This window comes from Stegodyphus dumicola, chromosome 1, assembly GCF_044657685.1.
Source record: "Stegodyphus dumicola isolate Sdum_Otavi_A_Nest chromosome 1, ASM4465768v1".
Classification (NCBI taxonomy): domain Eukaryota; kingdom Metazoa; phylum Arthropoda; class Arachnida; order Araneae; family Eresidae; genus Stegodyphus; species Stegodyphus dumicola.
This window is the reverse complement of record NC_140768.1, coordinates 190,877,024-190,896,075: the sequence shown is the minus strand read 5'-3', so window position 1 is coordinate 190,896,075 and position 19,052 is coordinate 190,877,024. Positions and strand designations below refer to the sequence as shown.

The 19,052-nt window shown below is 34.3% G+C and overlaps 1 protein-coding gene across 1 annotated transcript in view; it reads left to right on the top strand.

The window, feature by feature from the left end:
• Positions 1-16,867, top strand: part of LOC118187033 (excitatory amino acid transporter-like) — a 119,274-nt gene extending 102,407 nt beyond the window's left edge. Inside the window, exons 8-10 of the mRNA XM_085824133.1 lie at positions 8,077-8,271; positions 13,499-13,639; positions 16,210-16,867. Coding sequence (XP_085680259.1) covers positions 8,077-8,271; positions 13,499-13,639; positions 16,210-16,390 — 517 coding nt within the window. The 3' untranslated portion in view covers positions 16,391-16,867. The remainder of the gene's footprint in view (positions 1-8,076; positions 8,272-13,498; positions 13,640-16,209) is intronic.
• The last annotated feature ends 2,185 nt before the right edge of the window (positions 16,868-19,052 follow it).

The following is a 19,052-nucleotide window of genomic DNA, read 5'->3' as shown; positions in this document are numbered from 1 at the left end:
AGCATAATTTCCTTAAATTTCTTACTCTCACTAGAGTTTTCTAATATCAATTCAGCCCATTTTGGCCTGATCTAAAGGTTTATTCAAGTGAAGTTTTTTAGTAAATGAACAGTGAAAGATAAAGTATTCAGGATCTCCCAACTCCCCGCAAGAACAAAGCTCAGTCGTACGTAGTCCAAATCGAAAGAGATATGTATTAAAAGGTCCATGACCAGTAAAAAATTGAGTATAAAAATTCGATGTGCTTCTTTGACTGAGTGAAATTTTTGGGAAGAAAGAGAAGACTCGTCTTCCTGTGGAGTCATTAGTCCATCTTTCCTGCCATTTCACAAGCAGTGCATTTAACCTTTTGAAGACGGGATGGCCATTATAGTGGCCACAGAGTCCTCTCTTTGAAAACACGAGGTTGTCCACTTTAGTGGCCATGTCTTTTTCCCCCATTTTCCAGACTGAAAAGTGGGGTGAAATGTCAAATTTGACGTCCCTGGGGTTTTAACCACTTATCTCTTTCAAAGTTCTTCCTTTTGCGACATAGATGCACCCCAATGAGAATCCATTAAACTACACACAAGAATCTTTGTTGCAAATAGAAGGTGATTTCTTGAAGGGGGGAAAGCATTCCGTTCAAGGTTCCCTGTCCTTTGGTAGCTTTTACTGCTACCAAAGCCCCGGCCTCAAAAGGTTAAAGTCTTGCTCTTCAAGTGTGAAAAAGGCAATTTCGTTGGATTTTCAATTCTGTTGATATCATTAGCAGCCCATTTAGCTAAAGTATCTGCTTCTTCGTTGCCCAGTATCCCAACCCCAGGTAAGAAGTGGTCTTTCAGATGAATTAAATCTTAGCAATTTCTCTTGAATAACTTGTACAATCGGATTTCTATTCGTAATGTCTAAGATAGCCTGCAGACTAGATAATGAATCACTGAAGATCTTAGTCTTGCCCGATAGATTTCTTTTAACATAAGTGAGAGCAGCGTTTATCGCTAAAAGTTCTGCTTGAAAAACAGTATTTCTGTCATTAAGCCTTCGAGTCCATGTATATACCTTTGAGTATTGTTAAATACACAAAATGCACAACCTGTTCCCAGTTCAGTTTTAGAACCATCTGTAAACAGAGCAATGTCATTGGCTACTGGAGCCGTATAGTATAAATTGACTGCAGATTTTAGTTTTAAAGAGGCAGGATGGCTAAGATTAGATGGAGCCCGTAGTTCATAATCATTTACTAGGTGATGTTGGTTCCATAAATCCCCATTCAATCGTAATCTTAGGATCCGTCCTAAGAAAGAGTCTCTTTGAGCCTGCAGATCTAATGGAGATATACCCGCTAAAATCTGCAGTGAGCCTGTCGAGGTTGTTCTATAACCTTTGGAAATAGCAATAGCTGATGCCTCTGTATTGAATTCAGTAAGCCACTCATAGTTTTGTTCATATCAGAACCCAAAATGGAGACTCCGTACAAAAGAACTCTTTCAGTGATTGTTTTATACCACAGCCGAAAGATTTTTGGGGAAGTACCCCAATTAAGGCCCATAGTCTTTGTCATGCCGTTCGTAAGAACGGCACATCTCTGTTTAAGATGTTTCACTGTGGAAACCAAGACAGCGTATTGCTGATAACAAAGCCTAAATATTTCAAGGTGTTTGCACATTTTATGGGCCTTCCATGGATTTTTATTGACGGATTTCGACGCATTTTTCTTTTCCTACCGATAAACAACATAGTAGTTTTTTCTTCGGAAATTCTTAATTTATGCATGTCTGCCCACTCTACAAACTTATTAATCGCTTGTTGAGCTCTTACTTCAATATCCTTTACGCCTGAGATAATTAAGAGAAAATCATCGGCATAAGCTTGCAGAGTTACTTGTTCAGTATTTTGAAATATACCAAAGGCCGTATTAGCGACTAAGTTCCACAGGGTTGGTCCTAAACAGGAACCCTGTGGACAGCCTCTTTGAAAATCTTTTATTAAAATTTCATTATCAAGGGTTAATTTAATTTTGCGTTGTTCCAAATAATTTCGAATTAAATTAAAAATTTCTACAGGGCAGTTTGCGCTATCCAATGCATCAATTATGTCCGGCCACCAGACCGTGTCAAATGCACCAAGTAGTATATCAATGAAGATGATTAACGTGTGCCTGTTACAATCCCTGTTGCCGTTTACTGTGTTCAGCAGATTAGAAACAGCCATTTCAGTTGAAACCCCTTTTTAAATCCAATTTGAAAGTCGCTGATCACTTTATTTTCAGTTAGAAAATAATTTAGTCTGTTCAATATTAATTTTTTAAAGAGTTTATTTAAAGAAGAAAGAAAACTCACTGGTCTATAAGAAGACAAAATAACAGGATCTTTACCTTTTTTGCCAAATAAAACTATTTCGGCAATTTTCATCTGTCGTGGAAATAAAGCCAATTTCCAACATGCTCGATATAAAGATAACAACAATTGGGGGAATTCTTTGAAAAGTATCTTCATGATAATATTATCAAGACCGTCTGGTTCGGGGGCCTTCTTAGACGGTAGTGAACGAATTGTATTTTCTAACTCCTCAAGCTCCAGCAGGGCAGAGTCACAGTAGAATTCCAAGTTTGATTTTTTAATTTTTCTGGCATTACTTTATGTAAATTCATATTGTCAATCTCCAAATCCAATGGAAATAACTCATCTAATTTTTTTTATATTTCTCTCCCAGAGAAGTGTAATCCGGAGTTATCTTAACTGGCAGCTGAAGAGGTCGAAATACTCTGTTCACTGCAATCTTTTGAGTGATGCCATAAGAATTTTCAATAGCTGCATAAAATGCCTTCCAAGATTCACTTTTTGTCTTTATAATCAATCTTTTAAAAATTGCTAGTTCCTTCTAATAAGAAATTTTAAGTAAATGCCTTATATTGTCATCCCTTTCTTTTTGAATACGTCTCCTCAAAGCACGAACTTTGTTCCTTTTTATTGTGAGCGAGTCGGACCACCATGATGTAGAGGTTTTAATCCGTACTCTTTTCGACTTATAGGACGCTGTTGCCTGCATCCATCAATGAGCCATTTAAAAGGTCGTAGTTATTTTCTAAATCCCCTCGAGAAGTATTAGATTCAAATAAATTTATAAATTGAGAAATTCGTGGACGAAGTTTCTCAATGAATTTTTCATGTCCACCATATGAAGTTTTGAATCTACGTTTCAAAATTATGTCTTCCGAGATTCTAATTCCAAACAAAATAATTTGATGATCACTAATAGACAAACCTGTCAACACCCTCCAATTTGCTATAGAAATTTCAAAAGGATATGAAGCTAATGTAATATCAGGCCAACCCTTGTCTCTGACAGTCAAGAATGTTGCCTTTGAATCAGAGGAATTAAGAACACACAGTCTGTGTTCTAGGATAAAATCAAGAACTTTAGCAGCCCTATGATCTTCTTGATTTCCACCCCAAAGAGGACTCGAAGCATTAAAATGACCCGCAATAAGCAAATGATCATTATGAATAATATGTGAACAAAGTTCGGTCAAATTGCTATCTAAATCGTCCGTCGGTGGAAAATAAACTTTAGTAATAATAATACTTCTATTGATAAATTGCAAGCGAATTGTCACTACATCTAAAGTTCTCGCCACAAAAAAACGGATTTAGAGGGCCGTTATATATTATCAACGCTTTAAAAGAACCAGAAAAGAATATCTTACTTTTTATAAGTTTGGTAATCCAATGATCTTGCCATCTTTGACATAAGGTTCTTGTAAGAGAGCGAGCTGTATTTCATTTCTAATCATAAAATCAATAAAATTTAAAGTAGCTGCCCTTGATCTCTGTAAATTTACTTGTGCACAAGTCAGACCCTAGATGCTCTGAGTAACCGGTATATTCATTAAGCCTGTCACTTCTGAGTATTGCTGAGACGAAGAATCTCCTGCCTGTAAAGCGGACATTCTGATGAGCTAGCCTGATGTGATGTCTCGTACTTCGTTCCTGCAGAGGCGTTGGAGTGAGTACAATTGACGCAATTTGCAATGCTTACGGAGCACTCCTGAGTAAGGTGGCCCTTCCCGCACTTTGCACAGGCCGGTGGATATTTGTAAATTCGACTTAAATGACCAAAGGCCTGACACTGATAACAACGCGTCACTATGAAATTTTCGAAAGAAACACGATGCGAAACCAATATAGACTCTCTTCAGGTCCTTCAACAATTGTGCCTGTTCTCTAGACACCTCAACAAGCCAGTTGCACGTACCGTCTGTTCTGGTTCTGGGTTCCCTGGGAAAAACAAAATTCTTCTCACCTGAAGATAAGAGTTCTTGAAAAGCTATTTATAGTTCCTCAGAAGTAGTATCCTGAGGAACCCCAAAAACTATGAAAGACGCCCTTGGCAGTCTTGGAATTCTCAGGTCCAAATGTTCCTTCAAATCCGAGTTTTCCAAAATGGCTTTTTTCAATGTCACCAATTGCTCTTCCTCTTTACAACGAACAAGTAACTCTGGCTCTTGTTTGACGAACTTGTAAAATATTTACTCCGAGCCTTTACGGTTTAATACTCTGAACTAATTGCATCTTAATACTGTTTGGCGATCTACTTGTATCTTTAGCCTTGATAATCAAAACGTGATCCTGTTGAGCTGGAATCTTCCTTACCTGTGAAGGCTTCGAAGTAAGCCTAACAATTTGTGCAGAAGATAACTCCGAATTCACTTTATCAAATTTACCGTATAAACTATGTGAATGACAAGCCTGTAAATCGGACGCTATTTCCGAATGTGGTAAGACAGTGGCTTGGTCAAGCTGTGTTAACTGAATAAATTTTAACTCAAGTTCCCAAAGTCTTTTTTCCAACAAAGAATTCTTTTCCTCCAATGAAGAGACTCTTTCCTTCAAGCAGGCGTTAAAACCTTCCAGGTTAGCTATGTATAATTCATGTTTGTTTGAATGTGATCTGATATTGCTTACAAACTTTTTAAGTTTCGCTGCATCTTTATTATTTAATTTATGTTCGATTTTAATTATTAAATTAACAAAAAAGACCCCAAGGAACATTATAGCACAGAAATTAAAACAATTATCACTTGACTTCAAGTAGTAATATAAGCATGAATTTAACATATAGTCTATGGAGTTTCCCAGGAAAGAACCACAGTCTTAGAACGTAAGTTTGACAAGTTCAAAAACATTACTTCTCTAGATATTATAATCAGTAACAACATATAAATTTAGTACATACTTTATATGCGTATGGCAACTTCCGGTTACAGACTCTTAAAAATTTCGAAGAACAGTGGTGTAAGATAGCGTCCTTTTTGTACCATAGTATAAAAATCTTAATTAATTATCCTATTTGTGATAAAACTGTCCAAAAATTTTATGTAAGTCATAAAATCATAAAAACATTAATATTTAAAAGAAAATTGAAATTAATTTCATTAAAAGGATCATAATTAATTCGAAAACAGTCTTTAGCTTAATATCAGTCTATGAACACAAAGTACAATGTAAAAAAATGCAAAATTGAAGATAAATCAGTAAATACTTATCTAAAATACATATAACGCAAATCGATGCAATCCACGGAAGCTATAGAACATAATTTCTACACCTGTTTGGCACAAAACACGATCCAAAACTTCACAAAACGAAGACCCCATTGCTGGAATCTCGCAACACTATACCACAACTAAGTATCCAAAAATCACCATAACTTTGAAATTTGCAGGTCGAATTTCACAAAATTGGTATCTACTTGATCGGGAACACTTTATGCACACATTTTAAAACATGAAAAATACCAACTTTAGCTATTTCCACCTTTAAAATGCACTAAAATCGGAGCACGAAGTTTAACGGCCAACACCTTCGACGATCTCGGTACTAGAAATATTTTGGCGGCTGATTGAAAACTATAAAAGTCCGAAGAGAGCATCTGCTCTCAGTTGTTTTTGTGAGCTGCTAGTTCAGGGCGACTTCGGAGTATTGGAAGCTTAGTCTTTCAAATGCGCTTTGCTTGTGTTGTGCTTAACATTCTTAGTAGTTTGAAATGTAACTACTGATTGTACTTTGTGATACTGTTAACACTTGTATGAGTATTTCTGTGGAAATTTCTAGACTTCTGGAGGGTTTTTTTTTTTCTTTAGATAAAATAAATCTTATCACCTATCATCGAACTTGTGTGCATTCAATCTATTACGAACCCATATGCATCAACAAATTTGATGCCAGAAGTGGGATTCGAACCCGCAAAAGTGATGTAGGAGCAATTAAGACAGCTGCTGGCAGACTTTGCTGCATTGAAAGAAGAGATGTAAGCTGTTCAAAAAAGATCAAAGCAGGTCAAGAGTAAATGAAATGAAAAAATTGCATAGAAATGGAAATAATAGAAAACAAATTTGAAGCTATGGAAGACAGAATGGAGCCGTTCAGAATAAAGTTGGACAAACTGAAGAAAGAGTTTCTTCTGTCAAAGAACAAATAGAAGAGAGAGTTTCAGCCATGAAACAACAAACCGATGACAGATAAAGGTAAAGGTAAAAGTATGGAGGACACCAGCGATATACCATAGGTCAACTGGTAATGCCTTCCCATACAAACTCTTAAAAAAAAGGGCAAGTTTTATACGAATTTGCATAGACTGAAGCTTTCCAAAAAGTCTAGAGTTTGCCTATTATGGTACATCGTGCAATCCCACAGTACGCCCCGCATCCAGTATTTATTAAAAATAATGATGTAGGGAATAAGTAGATTAAAAAATAGTCGGAATACAATTTGAGATTCACAAGATAAATTGAATATCTGATTTGGTGCAACAAAAATAGGAGATAAACATAATTAATAAACAGATAAACATAATAAGATAATTATAATTAGTACCGCAACACAATGTTAAAATGAATTGTAATAATAATGCTAAAGAGGTGGGTGTCCAAATATTATTGCAGTTTATAAAGTTCACGAGCTGAGACATTTTGTCCATAATCACAGCATGTAAAACTTCACTAAGTTTAAGCAGTATGTGGACTTGCACTTGACAGAGATCTAGGCCGTAGGAAGGGAGTCGTTGCATAATTTTCTGAAACTTTGGATACTGATGTTTATCTTTAATTAAAAACCTTTGAATGCCAGGAGGTCAATTCTTGGGGATTTTATGTGAATATCCTCAGTTAAGGAGCATGAGAAAGTGTGATGATCAGGAGTTCCCTGTTCCCCACATATACAGATATCAGAATTTGTCAAATTTCTTGCGTAGAAATATGTGGGGAAGGGTCCATGACCTGTTATAAAGTAATTTAGTGAAGGATTCGAGTACAGAGATGCGAAGCTTACATTGGAGATAAAGTTACATGTGCGTCTTCCCTGTGGAGCATTGTTCCACAAATCTTGCCAAGATTTTGAAGGAAGTTGTTTTAGTTGGTACTTGAAATTTGAGCGAGGCCACGGAATGATAATTTCAGTACCATCTTGATTAATAGCTGCTTCTTTGGCTAGTTCATCTGCCTGATCATTACCAAAATGGCCACTATGTCCTTTGATCCATGAAATTTTAATTTTGTAGTTTGGAATTTTGCCAAGAAGAGAATTTATGTCGGATATCAATGGAGAGGAAGGTAAGGGATTCTTAATAGCTAGAATAGCTGCTTGGGAGTCAGATTTTATACTAAATTCCTTGAGATTTTTGAGAATGACAAACCGATGACAGAGTTTCTGCTGTCACCAAAGAAACTGACGTCTTAAAGAAGTTCTTAGCAACAGCAGGAAGCAATTGTAACTTCCCATAATTGTTGCGTGCGGATGAGTTCGTAATAGATTGAATAGGCCCGATGATAAGTTGATAAAATTTGTTTTACCTTAAGAAAAACTTCAGAAGTCCTGAACTTTCCACAAAAATACTTGTACAGGTGGTCATTTGTGAGAGGTGATCGCCATGAGAGGGTTCACTATACTTTATACCACATTTGATAACGTAGCAATGTCACGTTACCAACAATGAAATTCCGACTATGATACTTGTACTATAGTACGAATGCTTTGTAAAGCTAACTTCCTTTAAACGGGGCTGTTTATATTGTTTACTTATTTTGGTTTTTTACAGCGCCGCTACACTACCTGCTACTGTGCGGTGTGCAGAAGAATCTAACCACGTGAACCGGTGCGTCACAAGATTCGTCTTGCCTCTCGGAATGGTGGTTCACATGAACGGAGGTACCTTCTATCTGCCCTTGTCGGCCATTTTCCTGGCACAGCTGGAAGGTATCGACCTCGGTTTGGCGGAAACAGTCGTCATATGGTGAGTATTCTGTGTCTAAATGTTATTTCTCTATAGTTATAATTCATCGGTTTTACTGTAACTTTATTGCGACGAGAACTGTAGATCGTTCTCTAAGATTTCGCGAAAATCAGATTTTGCGGCAGTTGCTGGATAAACACGCGAATTTCGAAATTTTTCACCCCATTTTTTTTTATTTTTGTTGCAACTGTTAGATTATTTTTAGTTCAAAGGGGCAATTTGCCCAAAAGGACTATTGATTTCGTTTTGGCATTTTGTGTCGTTTCACGATAAGCGTTGTTTCACTTTTCAAATTGTTGCTACCAAATATTATCGCCCTGTATTATATTTAAAGAAATTAAGTAACGAAAAATCTGCATAAATGTATGTATGTTTCTCGCATTGTGATAAAACAACGGTACCTAGAGCCATGCAGTTTTGAATGACGTAATCTTCCTGCAAATATGGGTATCTGGAAGTCCATTTGTTCTATTATCGATTTCATATTTTGGAACACTTCAACGAATTTTTGATTAACAAACTAAACGATTTCAAAGCGAGCAATGGTAACACTGTACGGGAGGGAAAAAAAAAAAAAAAACTTTTATCTCCAGCGCACGAGACTGTATTGTAAATTCTAAAGGTATGCTCATTTTAAAATTATTTTGCGATAATTGCTTTTTATCGCAAAATAATTATAAAATTATTTTGCGATAATTGTAATTTATCTGAATTTTATGGTTTAAGTGCGAAGAACATGATATTTAATAAATAAAGGTATAAAGGTAACACGGAAAATACTAAAAAAAAAACGCCTCTTTGGACGTAATTTAAAATCTGAAACCTTTATTTTTTTAAAATTCTTTTTATGCTATTTTCCGTTAGATTTTGTGCAAAAAATATGCTGCAAAATAATCATATTCCAAAACCCAGATCTGAATTAAGAACTACCCTACGTTTTGGTGGACTTCTAGATTACAAGAAAAGGTGGTTTCTCGAAATTACAGTAAATGATCTTCGTTGCTTCTCATGCAGCTACAATTTCGATGCCGAATAATTTGTTTTGGGCGGAGGAACATGCTACTTAATGGGGGAAAAAAACATCTAAAAATATATGATAGTGTGTAAAAACACCATCCCAACAAATTAAAGTTGTATAGTTGTAAATTACATATAAAAGTGTATAACAACGTTTATTTAACTGTATACTACAGTATCTACCGCTTATTAAACTGGTTAATAAACCTAGCCACTTATTACGTTCAAATTTTCAGAAACCAAAATAAATAGATACTAATCAATAAAAAAGGGAACAGAATTTCCTTACCTTAAAGTTAAAAGAAAACAATCCTCTAGTGCCACTGTAAATAAATGAAGCGTTCCTTCGCGAATTCCAGCTGATGGGAAGTGGGAGTGCAAATCTATATTCCATCTTTTACTGTTTCCACATTCAAAAAGCTTCCCTTTTTAGTAGACACGTTGTATTAACAAAGACTAATTAAAAAAATTAATGAAATGCCTCTTAGCACTACCGCACATTAAGAGCCTTTGAATTGAAAGGAAGTGATAGCTGTAGATTGAAAAAAAAAAAAAAAAAAAAGTCAAGGAAAGCATTAGTCATGCCTGTAATCATGAAGTGGCAGATCGACTAAACAGACAAAAGCAATCTTTCTACTGGCTAGAAACGTAAATTTTGCAATTTGAATACCTTAATGGAATTCGCATTATTAGTATACTGTCTGCTTAACTTTATATCGAAATGGCAAGCAAAAAGGGCTTAAACTTGAAAAAAAAAGGGATAAATTATTAAAAGATTTTAATGATCTTGATAACTGCGGAAAGGAAAAAACTGCATTTAACCTGGAAATTTCTCAAACAACATTCTGTAATATATTTAAACCAGAAATTATAGTTAATGATGAACTAATAAAAATAATACAAATGTCTCAGTTGAAAGCGAAAAGTCGAGAGGCATTGAAATTAATTTTCTAGAATTGTTTCAAGCTATAACGCTAAAAATTGTTTCTATTTCTATATTTAGCTTTCAGATTTTTTATTTATTAATTATTATTTTAGGATTAATTAATGAACCAGTTGTTAGTTATTATTCTACGTGCAAAATTTAAAACTGAAATCACTGTCTGCAATATATAAATCGCTATTTAATAAAATGGGCGCTTAATAAACTTAAATGCGTTCGGAACGGAAGTGATTTTAATTAGCGGCGGGTACTGCAATAGTCTGCGATTTTGTTGTTTCATTTCTAGTGATACTCGCATGAAATTTTCTAACATCTGAATCCTGCACTATCATATCGTTGTCGAAGTTGTTTGTGGCCACGAACACTTCACGAGTTTTCACCAACCCTGCGACAGCTGTGCGAACTGTGCCTCCCCTCCCTCCACGATAAATTTAATGCCCTTCATCATGGGTCATGAAGACTCTTTTCCTCCATTAAATAGTAACGTTTTCATCCATCATCTGAAAACATTTCATAGGCAGCTTCCAAAAATGAAAGATGAAATAATCAATCCTGTATCCCAATTCAACTGTCAAACTTAATTCCGTACCAAAAAATCTATTTCTTTTACCCGATACAATGAAACCAGATAATGAATATTTTTGCGTTTACACTACAAAAATTAAAGGAAAAATACTCGATTCAATGAATAGTCAACCAACTCACTGAACCTGCGATTCATTTAAAATTTATCCCGTGTTATTTGCTCTCGTCTGCATTTTAAAGTGTTTCAAAAATGAGATATGGCATTGTCATTGGAAATGCGTATGCTGTAGTTTGCTACTGCTTTATCGGAGTAATTTGATATCATTAAGTAGAACTTACCCCATCTTGCACAAATTTTGCGAATCAAAGAACGCTTCTTCTTCCTTTGATAAATTTTCACCATAATCGCCTCTTGGGATACTGTTCTAAAGTTGTTCCTGTTTGTTCTCATTAAGGCTAAATTTTATATTTCTTTGGTAACTCCTGAGCATCTTCATTGTTACCTTCCAAGCTCTTGGTTTTATCGATAGACGTAATCCTTTAGACCAGTGATTCTCAACCTTTTGGCTATAGTGTATCATCTAAACAAAAATTGAAAAATTTTTGTACTACCAGTACATTTTACAATCATTATTTTTTAATTTCTCAATAGAAATATTCAAAAATACATATTTTGCCATTTGCACAACCTATTGGCTATTTGTATTAAATATATACGCATAAAAGTATTAGATTAAAAATTGGTTAAAATTTAATTATCAAAATTTAAGTTATAATATTTTTATCATAAATTTAATGTGAAATTTGGGCCTGTTTAAGAGAGATCACTTTCTTTATGTCTGGTCTTTTTTCACTTAGTTTTAACCATAAATTAGGATCTACTTTTAATGTGGTGGTTTATTTGTTTTTCAAATATAACATAGAAGAATATCTTTGTTCGAACAAATACGTTGTGAAAAATAACAAAGTGTAAAAAGGCAATAAAAATTTAATAGTTTTTTTTGAAATGCCTTTATATTTGAAATCTTCAGTTAGAATTCGATCGATCACAAGAAATTTTTATCAGTTGTTCTTTTTCTTCGCGAAATTTTTGAATTTAATGGTTATAATACTTTGTTTCTTTGTGTACCACCTATTTTTCGCTTGCGTGGTACGCGTACCACCGGTTGAGAATCGCAGCTTTAGACAACACAAAAATCTCCATCAGTGTCGAAGCCCTCAGTTCTCTTCTTGGAGTACAATCTAACCATAATTTTCCCCAGACCAAATTCATAATCCTGTGAATCATTTGTTGCAGATTTTCATAATCACAGTTAAACAACGGAAATTGTTAAAATGGTGAAGACCCTGGTTATTAATTCTGCATCAGAGATTATTTAGAAACACCTTTGAAAATAATTTTTTCACAACCTGATATTCGTAAATTGAGAAACCGTTTGTTATCCGATCCTTTTTTTTTTATTAGGATTATTTTTTAATGAATCGATTTATTTGTGATGAGAGGCTTTTGTTATTTAGGGATCCACTTTATATAGCTTTGATCATTATTTGACAAAATAAAGCTATCTCTTCAAAACACGTTTAAAGAAATTGTTCGATAAAAAATATATGAGTCCAAAATTAATATATATTGATTCATATGAAATGTAAACATTAATCTTATAACATACTGTATCATATGCTAAAATATTGATTATTCAATATATAGGTGTCATTATTTATTGGGATTTTTAATGTTTTCATCCTCTTCAGTGTTCAGTGCTTTTTTTCGCATGATGGTAAAAAAAAAATCTGCGTCACGTCCGATTTTTGTTTTATATTTTCGATAACAGATGGCAGCATCACACGATTTATATGCTGCGAATAAACGCGCTTAAAACTTCGAAATGCAATATTAATAACTGGGACTAACATTAAATTCCTTACAGTAGTAAAAAAGTGCCTCCAGAAGACTCCTATTTGTGTCTTCGTTTTTAAGCAAATGAAAATATTTATAAAAATTTGGAAAGTATTTCAAGGATGCTTGAAAAAATTATTGAAGTATTAAAGAATCTTCAGTAATTTACGGAGTTTAAGATAAAAAGGCCTATTATAAGCAATAATTTCTGATTTTTTTTTTTTTTTTTTTTTTTTTTTTTTTAAATTTTCCTGACAAAACGCTAAGAGTGGGTTATAAATACGAAAGGCTATAATGGAACTCCTTCAGAGATTTACTGAATCTTTTTGCACATTTTTTAAAGATCCATTTGACGTATTGGGTATTTTCTCCTTCCTTTCAGCATGCCTTCGTGGTGTAACGGTAGTACACTCGGCGCGAGAGGTCCAGATTCGAGTCCCGCGAGGGCATTGCTCATGTTTCATGTCTCCTGCTTTGAAATAACCTAATGATTCTAGAAAGTGTAATTTTGTGATATCAATCAGCGTCCAAGAAACATGAAAGAGACAAAATATGTAATAACAATGTTTCACATCAATTTTTAAATGCACATAACATTCTGAATAATAAAACTGAATTAACTTAACTTTAAGTTTGGAATTCATAGATGTCCGTACAAAAGGCACAGTCTTTTACTCTGTATTGACTAGATAAGAAATAATAAATTTAAATTAATTGTATCTGTTCAATATCTGAAAGAAGAATCTGATTGAGTCGAGGAAAAAAATTCGCTAGACTATGTGATTTCATCAGTGCTTATTGGGAACATTACATGAAGTATAATTAATCGAGGTTATCTTTTGCAGCGTCACTGCCATCTTGCTGCTGATTTCGGCACCAGCAACTGCGGGATCTGGTAATCCAGTCTATTTGCTGACGATAATGGCGGCAGCTGGAATCAACAGGCCACAATTCATCTCCCTTTTCCTATCCACAGAGTGGCTCATGTAAGTAATACCTCATTGACCTCGTATCTTTTCCCTTTACAAAAGCAAAATATATTTTGGTCAAAGATGTTTTGACTAGAAAAAGCTTATAGCGCAGCAGTCTTTCCAAATTTTTCGGTCTGGAGTAGTTTGGTGACTATTTGAAACTTAAACATCTCAATAAGGTCCCGAGGCCACTTATTAAGTTCAAGGATACGGAGGCAACGACGGCATGATTACGACTCTCTGTAAGAGATGGCGCCAAGCTAGACATCGGCAGCAAAGCTAATTAAGCTACGGTAAGTGGCAGCAAAGGTCTTCATATTTAAAAAACATGCAAATATGTGCTGCTTCGTATTTGGGAAAAAGATTCCTCTTTACCTCAACTTTATTATTCCATATGTAAAGAAAATAATTAATGGGGGGCCTTTCAAAACTGATCACATTAAACAACACATTGTTATTCTGCAAATTTATCAGAATAAATATAAAAGCCCTGTAACATTAAAGTCTCTAAAGGTATTCAATGATATGTTGCAGGCTAAAGTGAAGCTCCTGTTTTTCAAAATAGTCTCTTTTGGTGCTTGAGGCAACGGTCATAAATTCGGCCATTATTAGAAAGTTTTCTGAAATATTCCCTGAAAGTTTATAACATATTTCTGACCTCTTCAAATGTGCCTTTGAACTACCCACTTTATAAAAGGAAAAAATTTAAAGAAATAAGTTTGGAGAAACTGTATCAAAATTTTTGACAAAATTCATACTGACTACTTTCGAAATCAGAAAATTATTACAGAAATTCCAGTCATATCCTAGAGCTAGACATTGCACTAAAATTCGGGGTCCTTGTTACAGAAGAATATAGAGAACCTTGTTACAGAGTGTCTTTTGTTATAGCAGTCCTTATAACATACAGATATACCTGTCCTTGTTATAGAAGACCTTGTTACAGAGAAAGTTTACACATTTTTAGAACGGTTTCAGTGCCGTTTAATAAAGATTCAAATTGTAAAAGATACTTTTTTACAATGTTCGATCCGATAGCTTTTTTTACTGAACTATAAGTCTGTATCATGATTTCCATAATAGATGTGCCTTTCGTAAAATTTGAAATCAAAATCACAATAGACCGTTGGTTAAATATCAGTGAATTGTGCAGAAATACGTTAAAAAGGTGTATATGCAATACATACATCACATTTTTTTCAAGGAATGCGTTGGTTTCTTTCGAAGTAGATTTGTTCCTTTGTCTTGATGCAATTTTGCTCTTTTAAATTCAGCAGGATAAAGAAATGGAATTTCTTCTGTAAATATTTGAAATGAAACTTTTTCTTTGCAGTACGTTGAATTGATTTTAACATTTTTTTCTACTCTTCTTCTTTTCAATTCCCATTATACAAGAATCCAGCGACAATCACAAATCAGTTACTGAAACTTTCTTTACATTGACGGAACCAGTTTTGTACATTTTATTCTCTTCATTTTCGATGATAAATAGACCATTTTTCAGTCATGTAGGTAAACTAGTGCTTTATGAAGTATCTCAGTGTATTCCCATTAATCTCCTCAACCACATGCTTCGGCGAAAGCTGATGAACATTACGCTTTTTAGCTTTTTGAAACTATAAATCTCGGTGTATTCTTTTAATTATTGTTGCTACAGATATGTTTACACACTTTGTGACTGATTTCTACTTCGGTGGATTTTTCTCTTGTTACTAACGATTTAACTTAAGAAACATTAGGAAAAGTACATACCTTTTTAGGGTATTCGTTAGGAGTCTCCTTTCTAAGCAGAAGTAATGACTGACTGTTTTTCCCGTTTCCGATTAATGATATTAGTTATTTTACACTTTGAAATTATAATACTATACATTTCACAACTTTTGAATTACGGAATAGGAATATTTCTCTTCAGAAAGCGCGAAAATATATCCTTGAATCCAAGCTTGAACATTTTGAAAGAAGAATAAATTTATAAGCACCAAACAGTATTTCTCATTTCAAATAATAAGCTGTTGTCAGAAATTTTTATGTCAAAACATATGATCTTTTTAATTCTTTATCGAATTCGTTCTAAAAATGTGTAAACACCATCTGTACACTGTGAAACTTTGGATATTTGTGTCGGTAGATGTGCTTGTGCTGAGCGAAAATCATTCCAATTACAGCCCAACTCTGCGGCCGATGTTCACCCCCTTTTATAGGGGTAAATTATATATCTCAGTTTATTAAAATTTCACATCTTAATTGTTTTGCAGAGGCGGCGTCGCTTGACATTTTAATGTGCACAGTACTGTGTCGTCTGTTTTACTCGCAGTCTCTTTTGCTTCTGTCTCACACTGAAAATAATCAGATCTTCACCATTTCATGCAAAGTATTAAGTTCTTTACCAGGAATAATCAGCCATAAAACACGTGACCATACCATAATATTTATGACATGGAAAATGTTCGTGTACTATCAAACTGCAACACTGCATGAGAGGATTTTTGAAAGTTTATAAATTCTGTAATGCCAAACAGGAAGATGCTTAGATTCTTGTTGTAAGTAATCATCCTTAAATTGTAATTTGTCATTATCTGTTTCAGGGAACGCTTCAGGACTGTGATGAACGTCGTGGCGGATAGCTACGTCGCAGCATTCGTCGAGAAACTATGCAGCGGAAGGCTACCCCTGGATGAGGAGAATGTTGAATACACGTCAGCCGTATTGGACGGCTACAATCACCCTGCTATGGACAATATGAGAACAATAACGAACGTGGTTTAGCGAATATCGTAGAATAAAGTTCAATGAAATCTTTCTTCTTGGAGACATCACTGGTCTGCATTTTACCAAAAACCCGATTCAGGAAAAGATGGAAATCCTTTAATATCATCGTCAGGATTCCACCGACGCTAAAATGGAACTTTCATTTACGTTCGTTGAACAGCGAAGCGTAAAGAAAATTTAAATTAGTGATCAATAGTGAACTTGCTGTTGTGCCTACTTGCTCGCTGCAAACGTTCTCTGGCGGAAGGGAAATAGTGAAGTTATGTTTTGTCTCATTGTTCCAAATGTGCAACTTCGAACACTTTTCATATTTCCTTTATCATTTTCTGAACCTTTTGTGGCTTTCCTATTCCTCATATTGGTTGCCGATGATCATTAGTCGTAAATATTCAATTATGAGCTTCTCTTTTTGGTGACTGTTCGCCACGATTCGCTGCATAGATCACCAGCAATAAAAACCACCTTTCCTTCACATCACTTTAGCCACTAGCGACAAACACCAGGCTTTCCTTAAAGTCACGTAGGCCACTAGCGACATAAACCAAACTTTCCTTTATCAAATATTTGCCACCAGAGAGAAACAAGATTATTTCTTTTATGTTATTCTGGCCAAAAGCGACAAATATCTGTCTGTATAACACGGTTATTAGCAGCAGGAGACCAGCACAGAACTGTACATTATACACTTGTTACTCACCAGTGATTATCATGGAAGTTAACTTTACGCCTTGTTAGTCACCGGTGACCAATCTTGAGTTGAGGAACCGTCTGTTCCTGATGGCCAATACTGTTGCTTTATTGTACTATTAATACTACGTACTATGTTTTATTATTGCTTTAATAGTCAACGGTGATCATCACGTAAAAAAGTGCTACTACATAATACTCACCTCTCTAAATTTGTTGTTAGTAGTAAGCCATCGTTCTCAGGAGCTCAAAGGATGTCATGACGTAATAGAACAATAGATAACGCAACAAGTGGTGTGTCTTTGTTGTGCCGCCACCGCCATCTTGGATCACGTGAAAACCGAAAGTGACGATATCAGCGCCATCTTGGATTTCTCCAAAAGGGACACATTGGAAAGACGTCATAATAGTTTCCTTTTGATTCTGTGGCAACGACCCTATTTTAGAAAGTTTTTATTTTTTCGTAGCAGCGATAATACTTGTTTATGTTTATGGCAACGGTATCTTTAGCCATGTGTTTGGAATGAGACCACTTTTAATTTATTATTTTTAATTATTTGACACGTGATTAATTATTTAATACGTCATTATTTTAATTATTACCTATTATTTTTAACTATTTAGTAATTATTTTTAACTATTTAGTATTATTTTAATTATTACCTTTAATGAATTTTTATTGAATTTCATATTATTTTCCCTCACTTTTAAAAATAGCTCGACGAGAGGGATTCGAACCCGCCATTTCTGAAATGGGCGTGTGTGTGTGTGATTATGGCAAAGCCACGAGAGCTATCTGCCTAAGAGGAGGAATGCCTTCGTGGAGGACTTTCTAAGGGAAACTGGCTCGTATACACGTTACACATGGGGAAAACCACGAAAACGCCCATACAGCCAGCCCGTTCGCGGGATTCGAACCTCGGACCGAACTACCAGTGTTCAGCGACTTTACCGCTCGGCCGCTGGTGGGCCTTTCTAAAATGGGAGTCTAGCGCTTTACCGCTCGGCTAAGTCCTTCATGTTATCAAACCTGTTATTTTTCTGTTTCGAGATAAAATCACCATGACGTCAATAGGCTGGTGAAAAGAGGCAAACGTCATCTCTTTCACGTTGCAGCATGCCGAAATCGCTTCACGCTTTCTACATCTGCCCTGGCGAACGTGTACAATCTTAACAACCAATCAGCATTTCGCTAACAATATCTATCTTATTTCAGCCAATGTTTTCATTTTTCATCTTATTCTTACTATTTTTTAAGTTATTAGTTAATTTATTAATTTTTGATTTAATATGTTTTTCCTTTCCCTAACATAAATTTTATTTTTAACTTTCGCAAATTGACGATTATTTCTACAAAAGTGAATTTACATTTTCTTTTTCCTTTGCAAAAGTTTTTTTTTCTTTTCTTTTCTTTTCTTTCTTTTTTTTTTTTTTTTTTCAAATTTATTCCTTATCGTATTTTTACTTTATTTTTTTTTTATATTTAATTTTCTTTTTGGTTTTACAAAAGTAATATTTATTTGTACGAACTGAATTTTTCCTTTTCACTTTTTTATTTTGCAAAAGTTTTCTTTCTAAAATTTTTTCCTTTTCGTATTTTTACTTTACTTTATTTTATTTTTTTTTAAATTTTCTTTTTGGTTTAACAAAAGTAATATTTATTTTTACGAATTGAATTTTCCTTTTCACTTTTTTATTTTGCAAAAGTTTTTTTTTTTCCAAAATTTATTCCTTTTCGTATTTTTACTTTACTTTATTTTAATTTTTTGTTTAAACTTTTTTTTTTTTTTTTTTTTGGTTTTACAAAAGTAATATTTATTTTTACAAATTTAATTTTCCTTTCCGCTTTTTATTTTAAAAAAAGGTGTTACTACATTTTTAATTTTTTTTTTACAAAAGTAATATTTAGTTTCATAATTTCGTTTTTTTTTAGTTTTTTGTTTACACAAATGCAGTTTTTTTGTATTTTCCC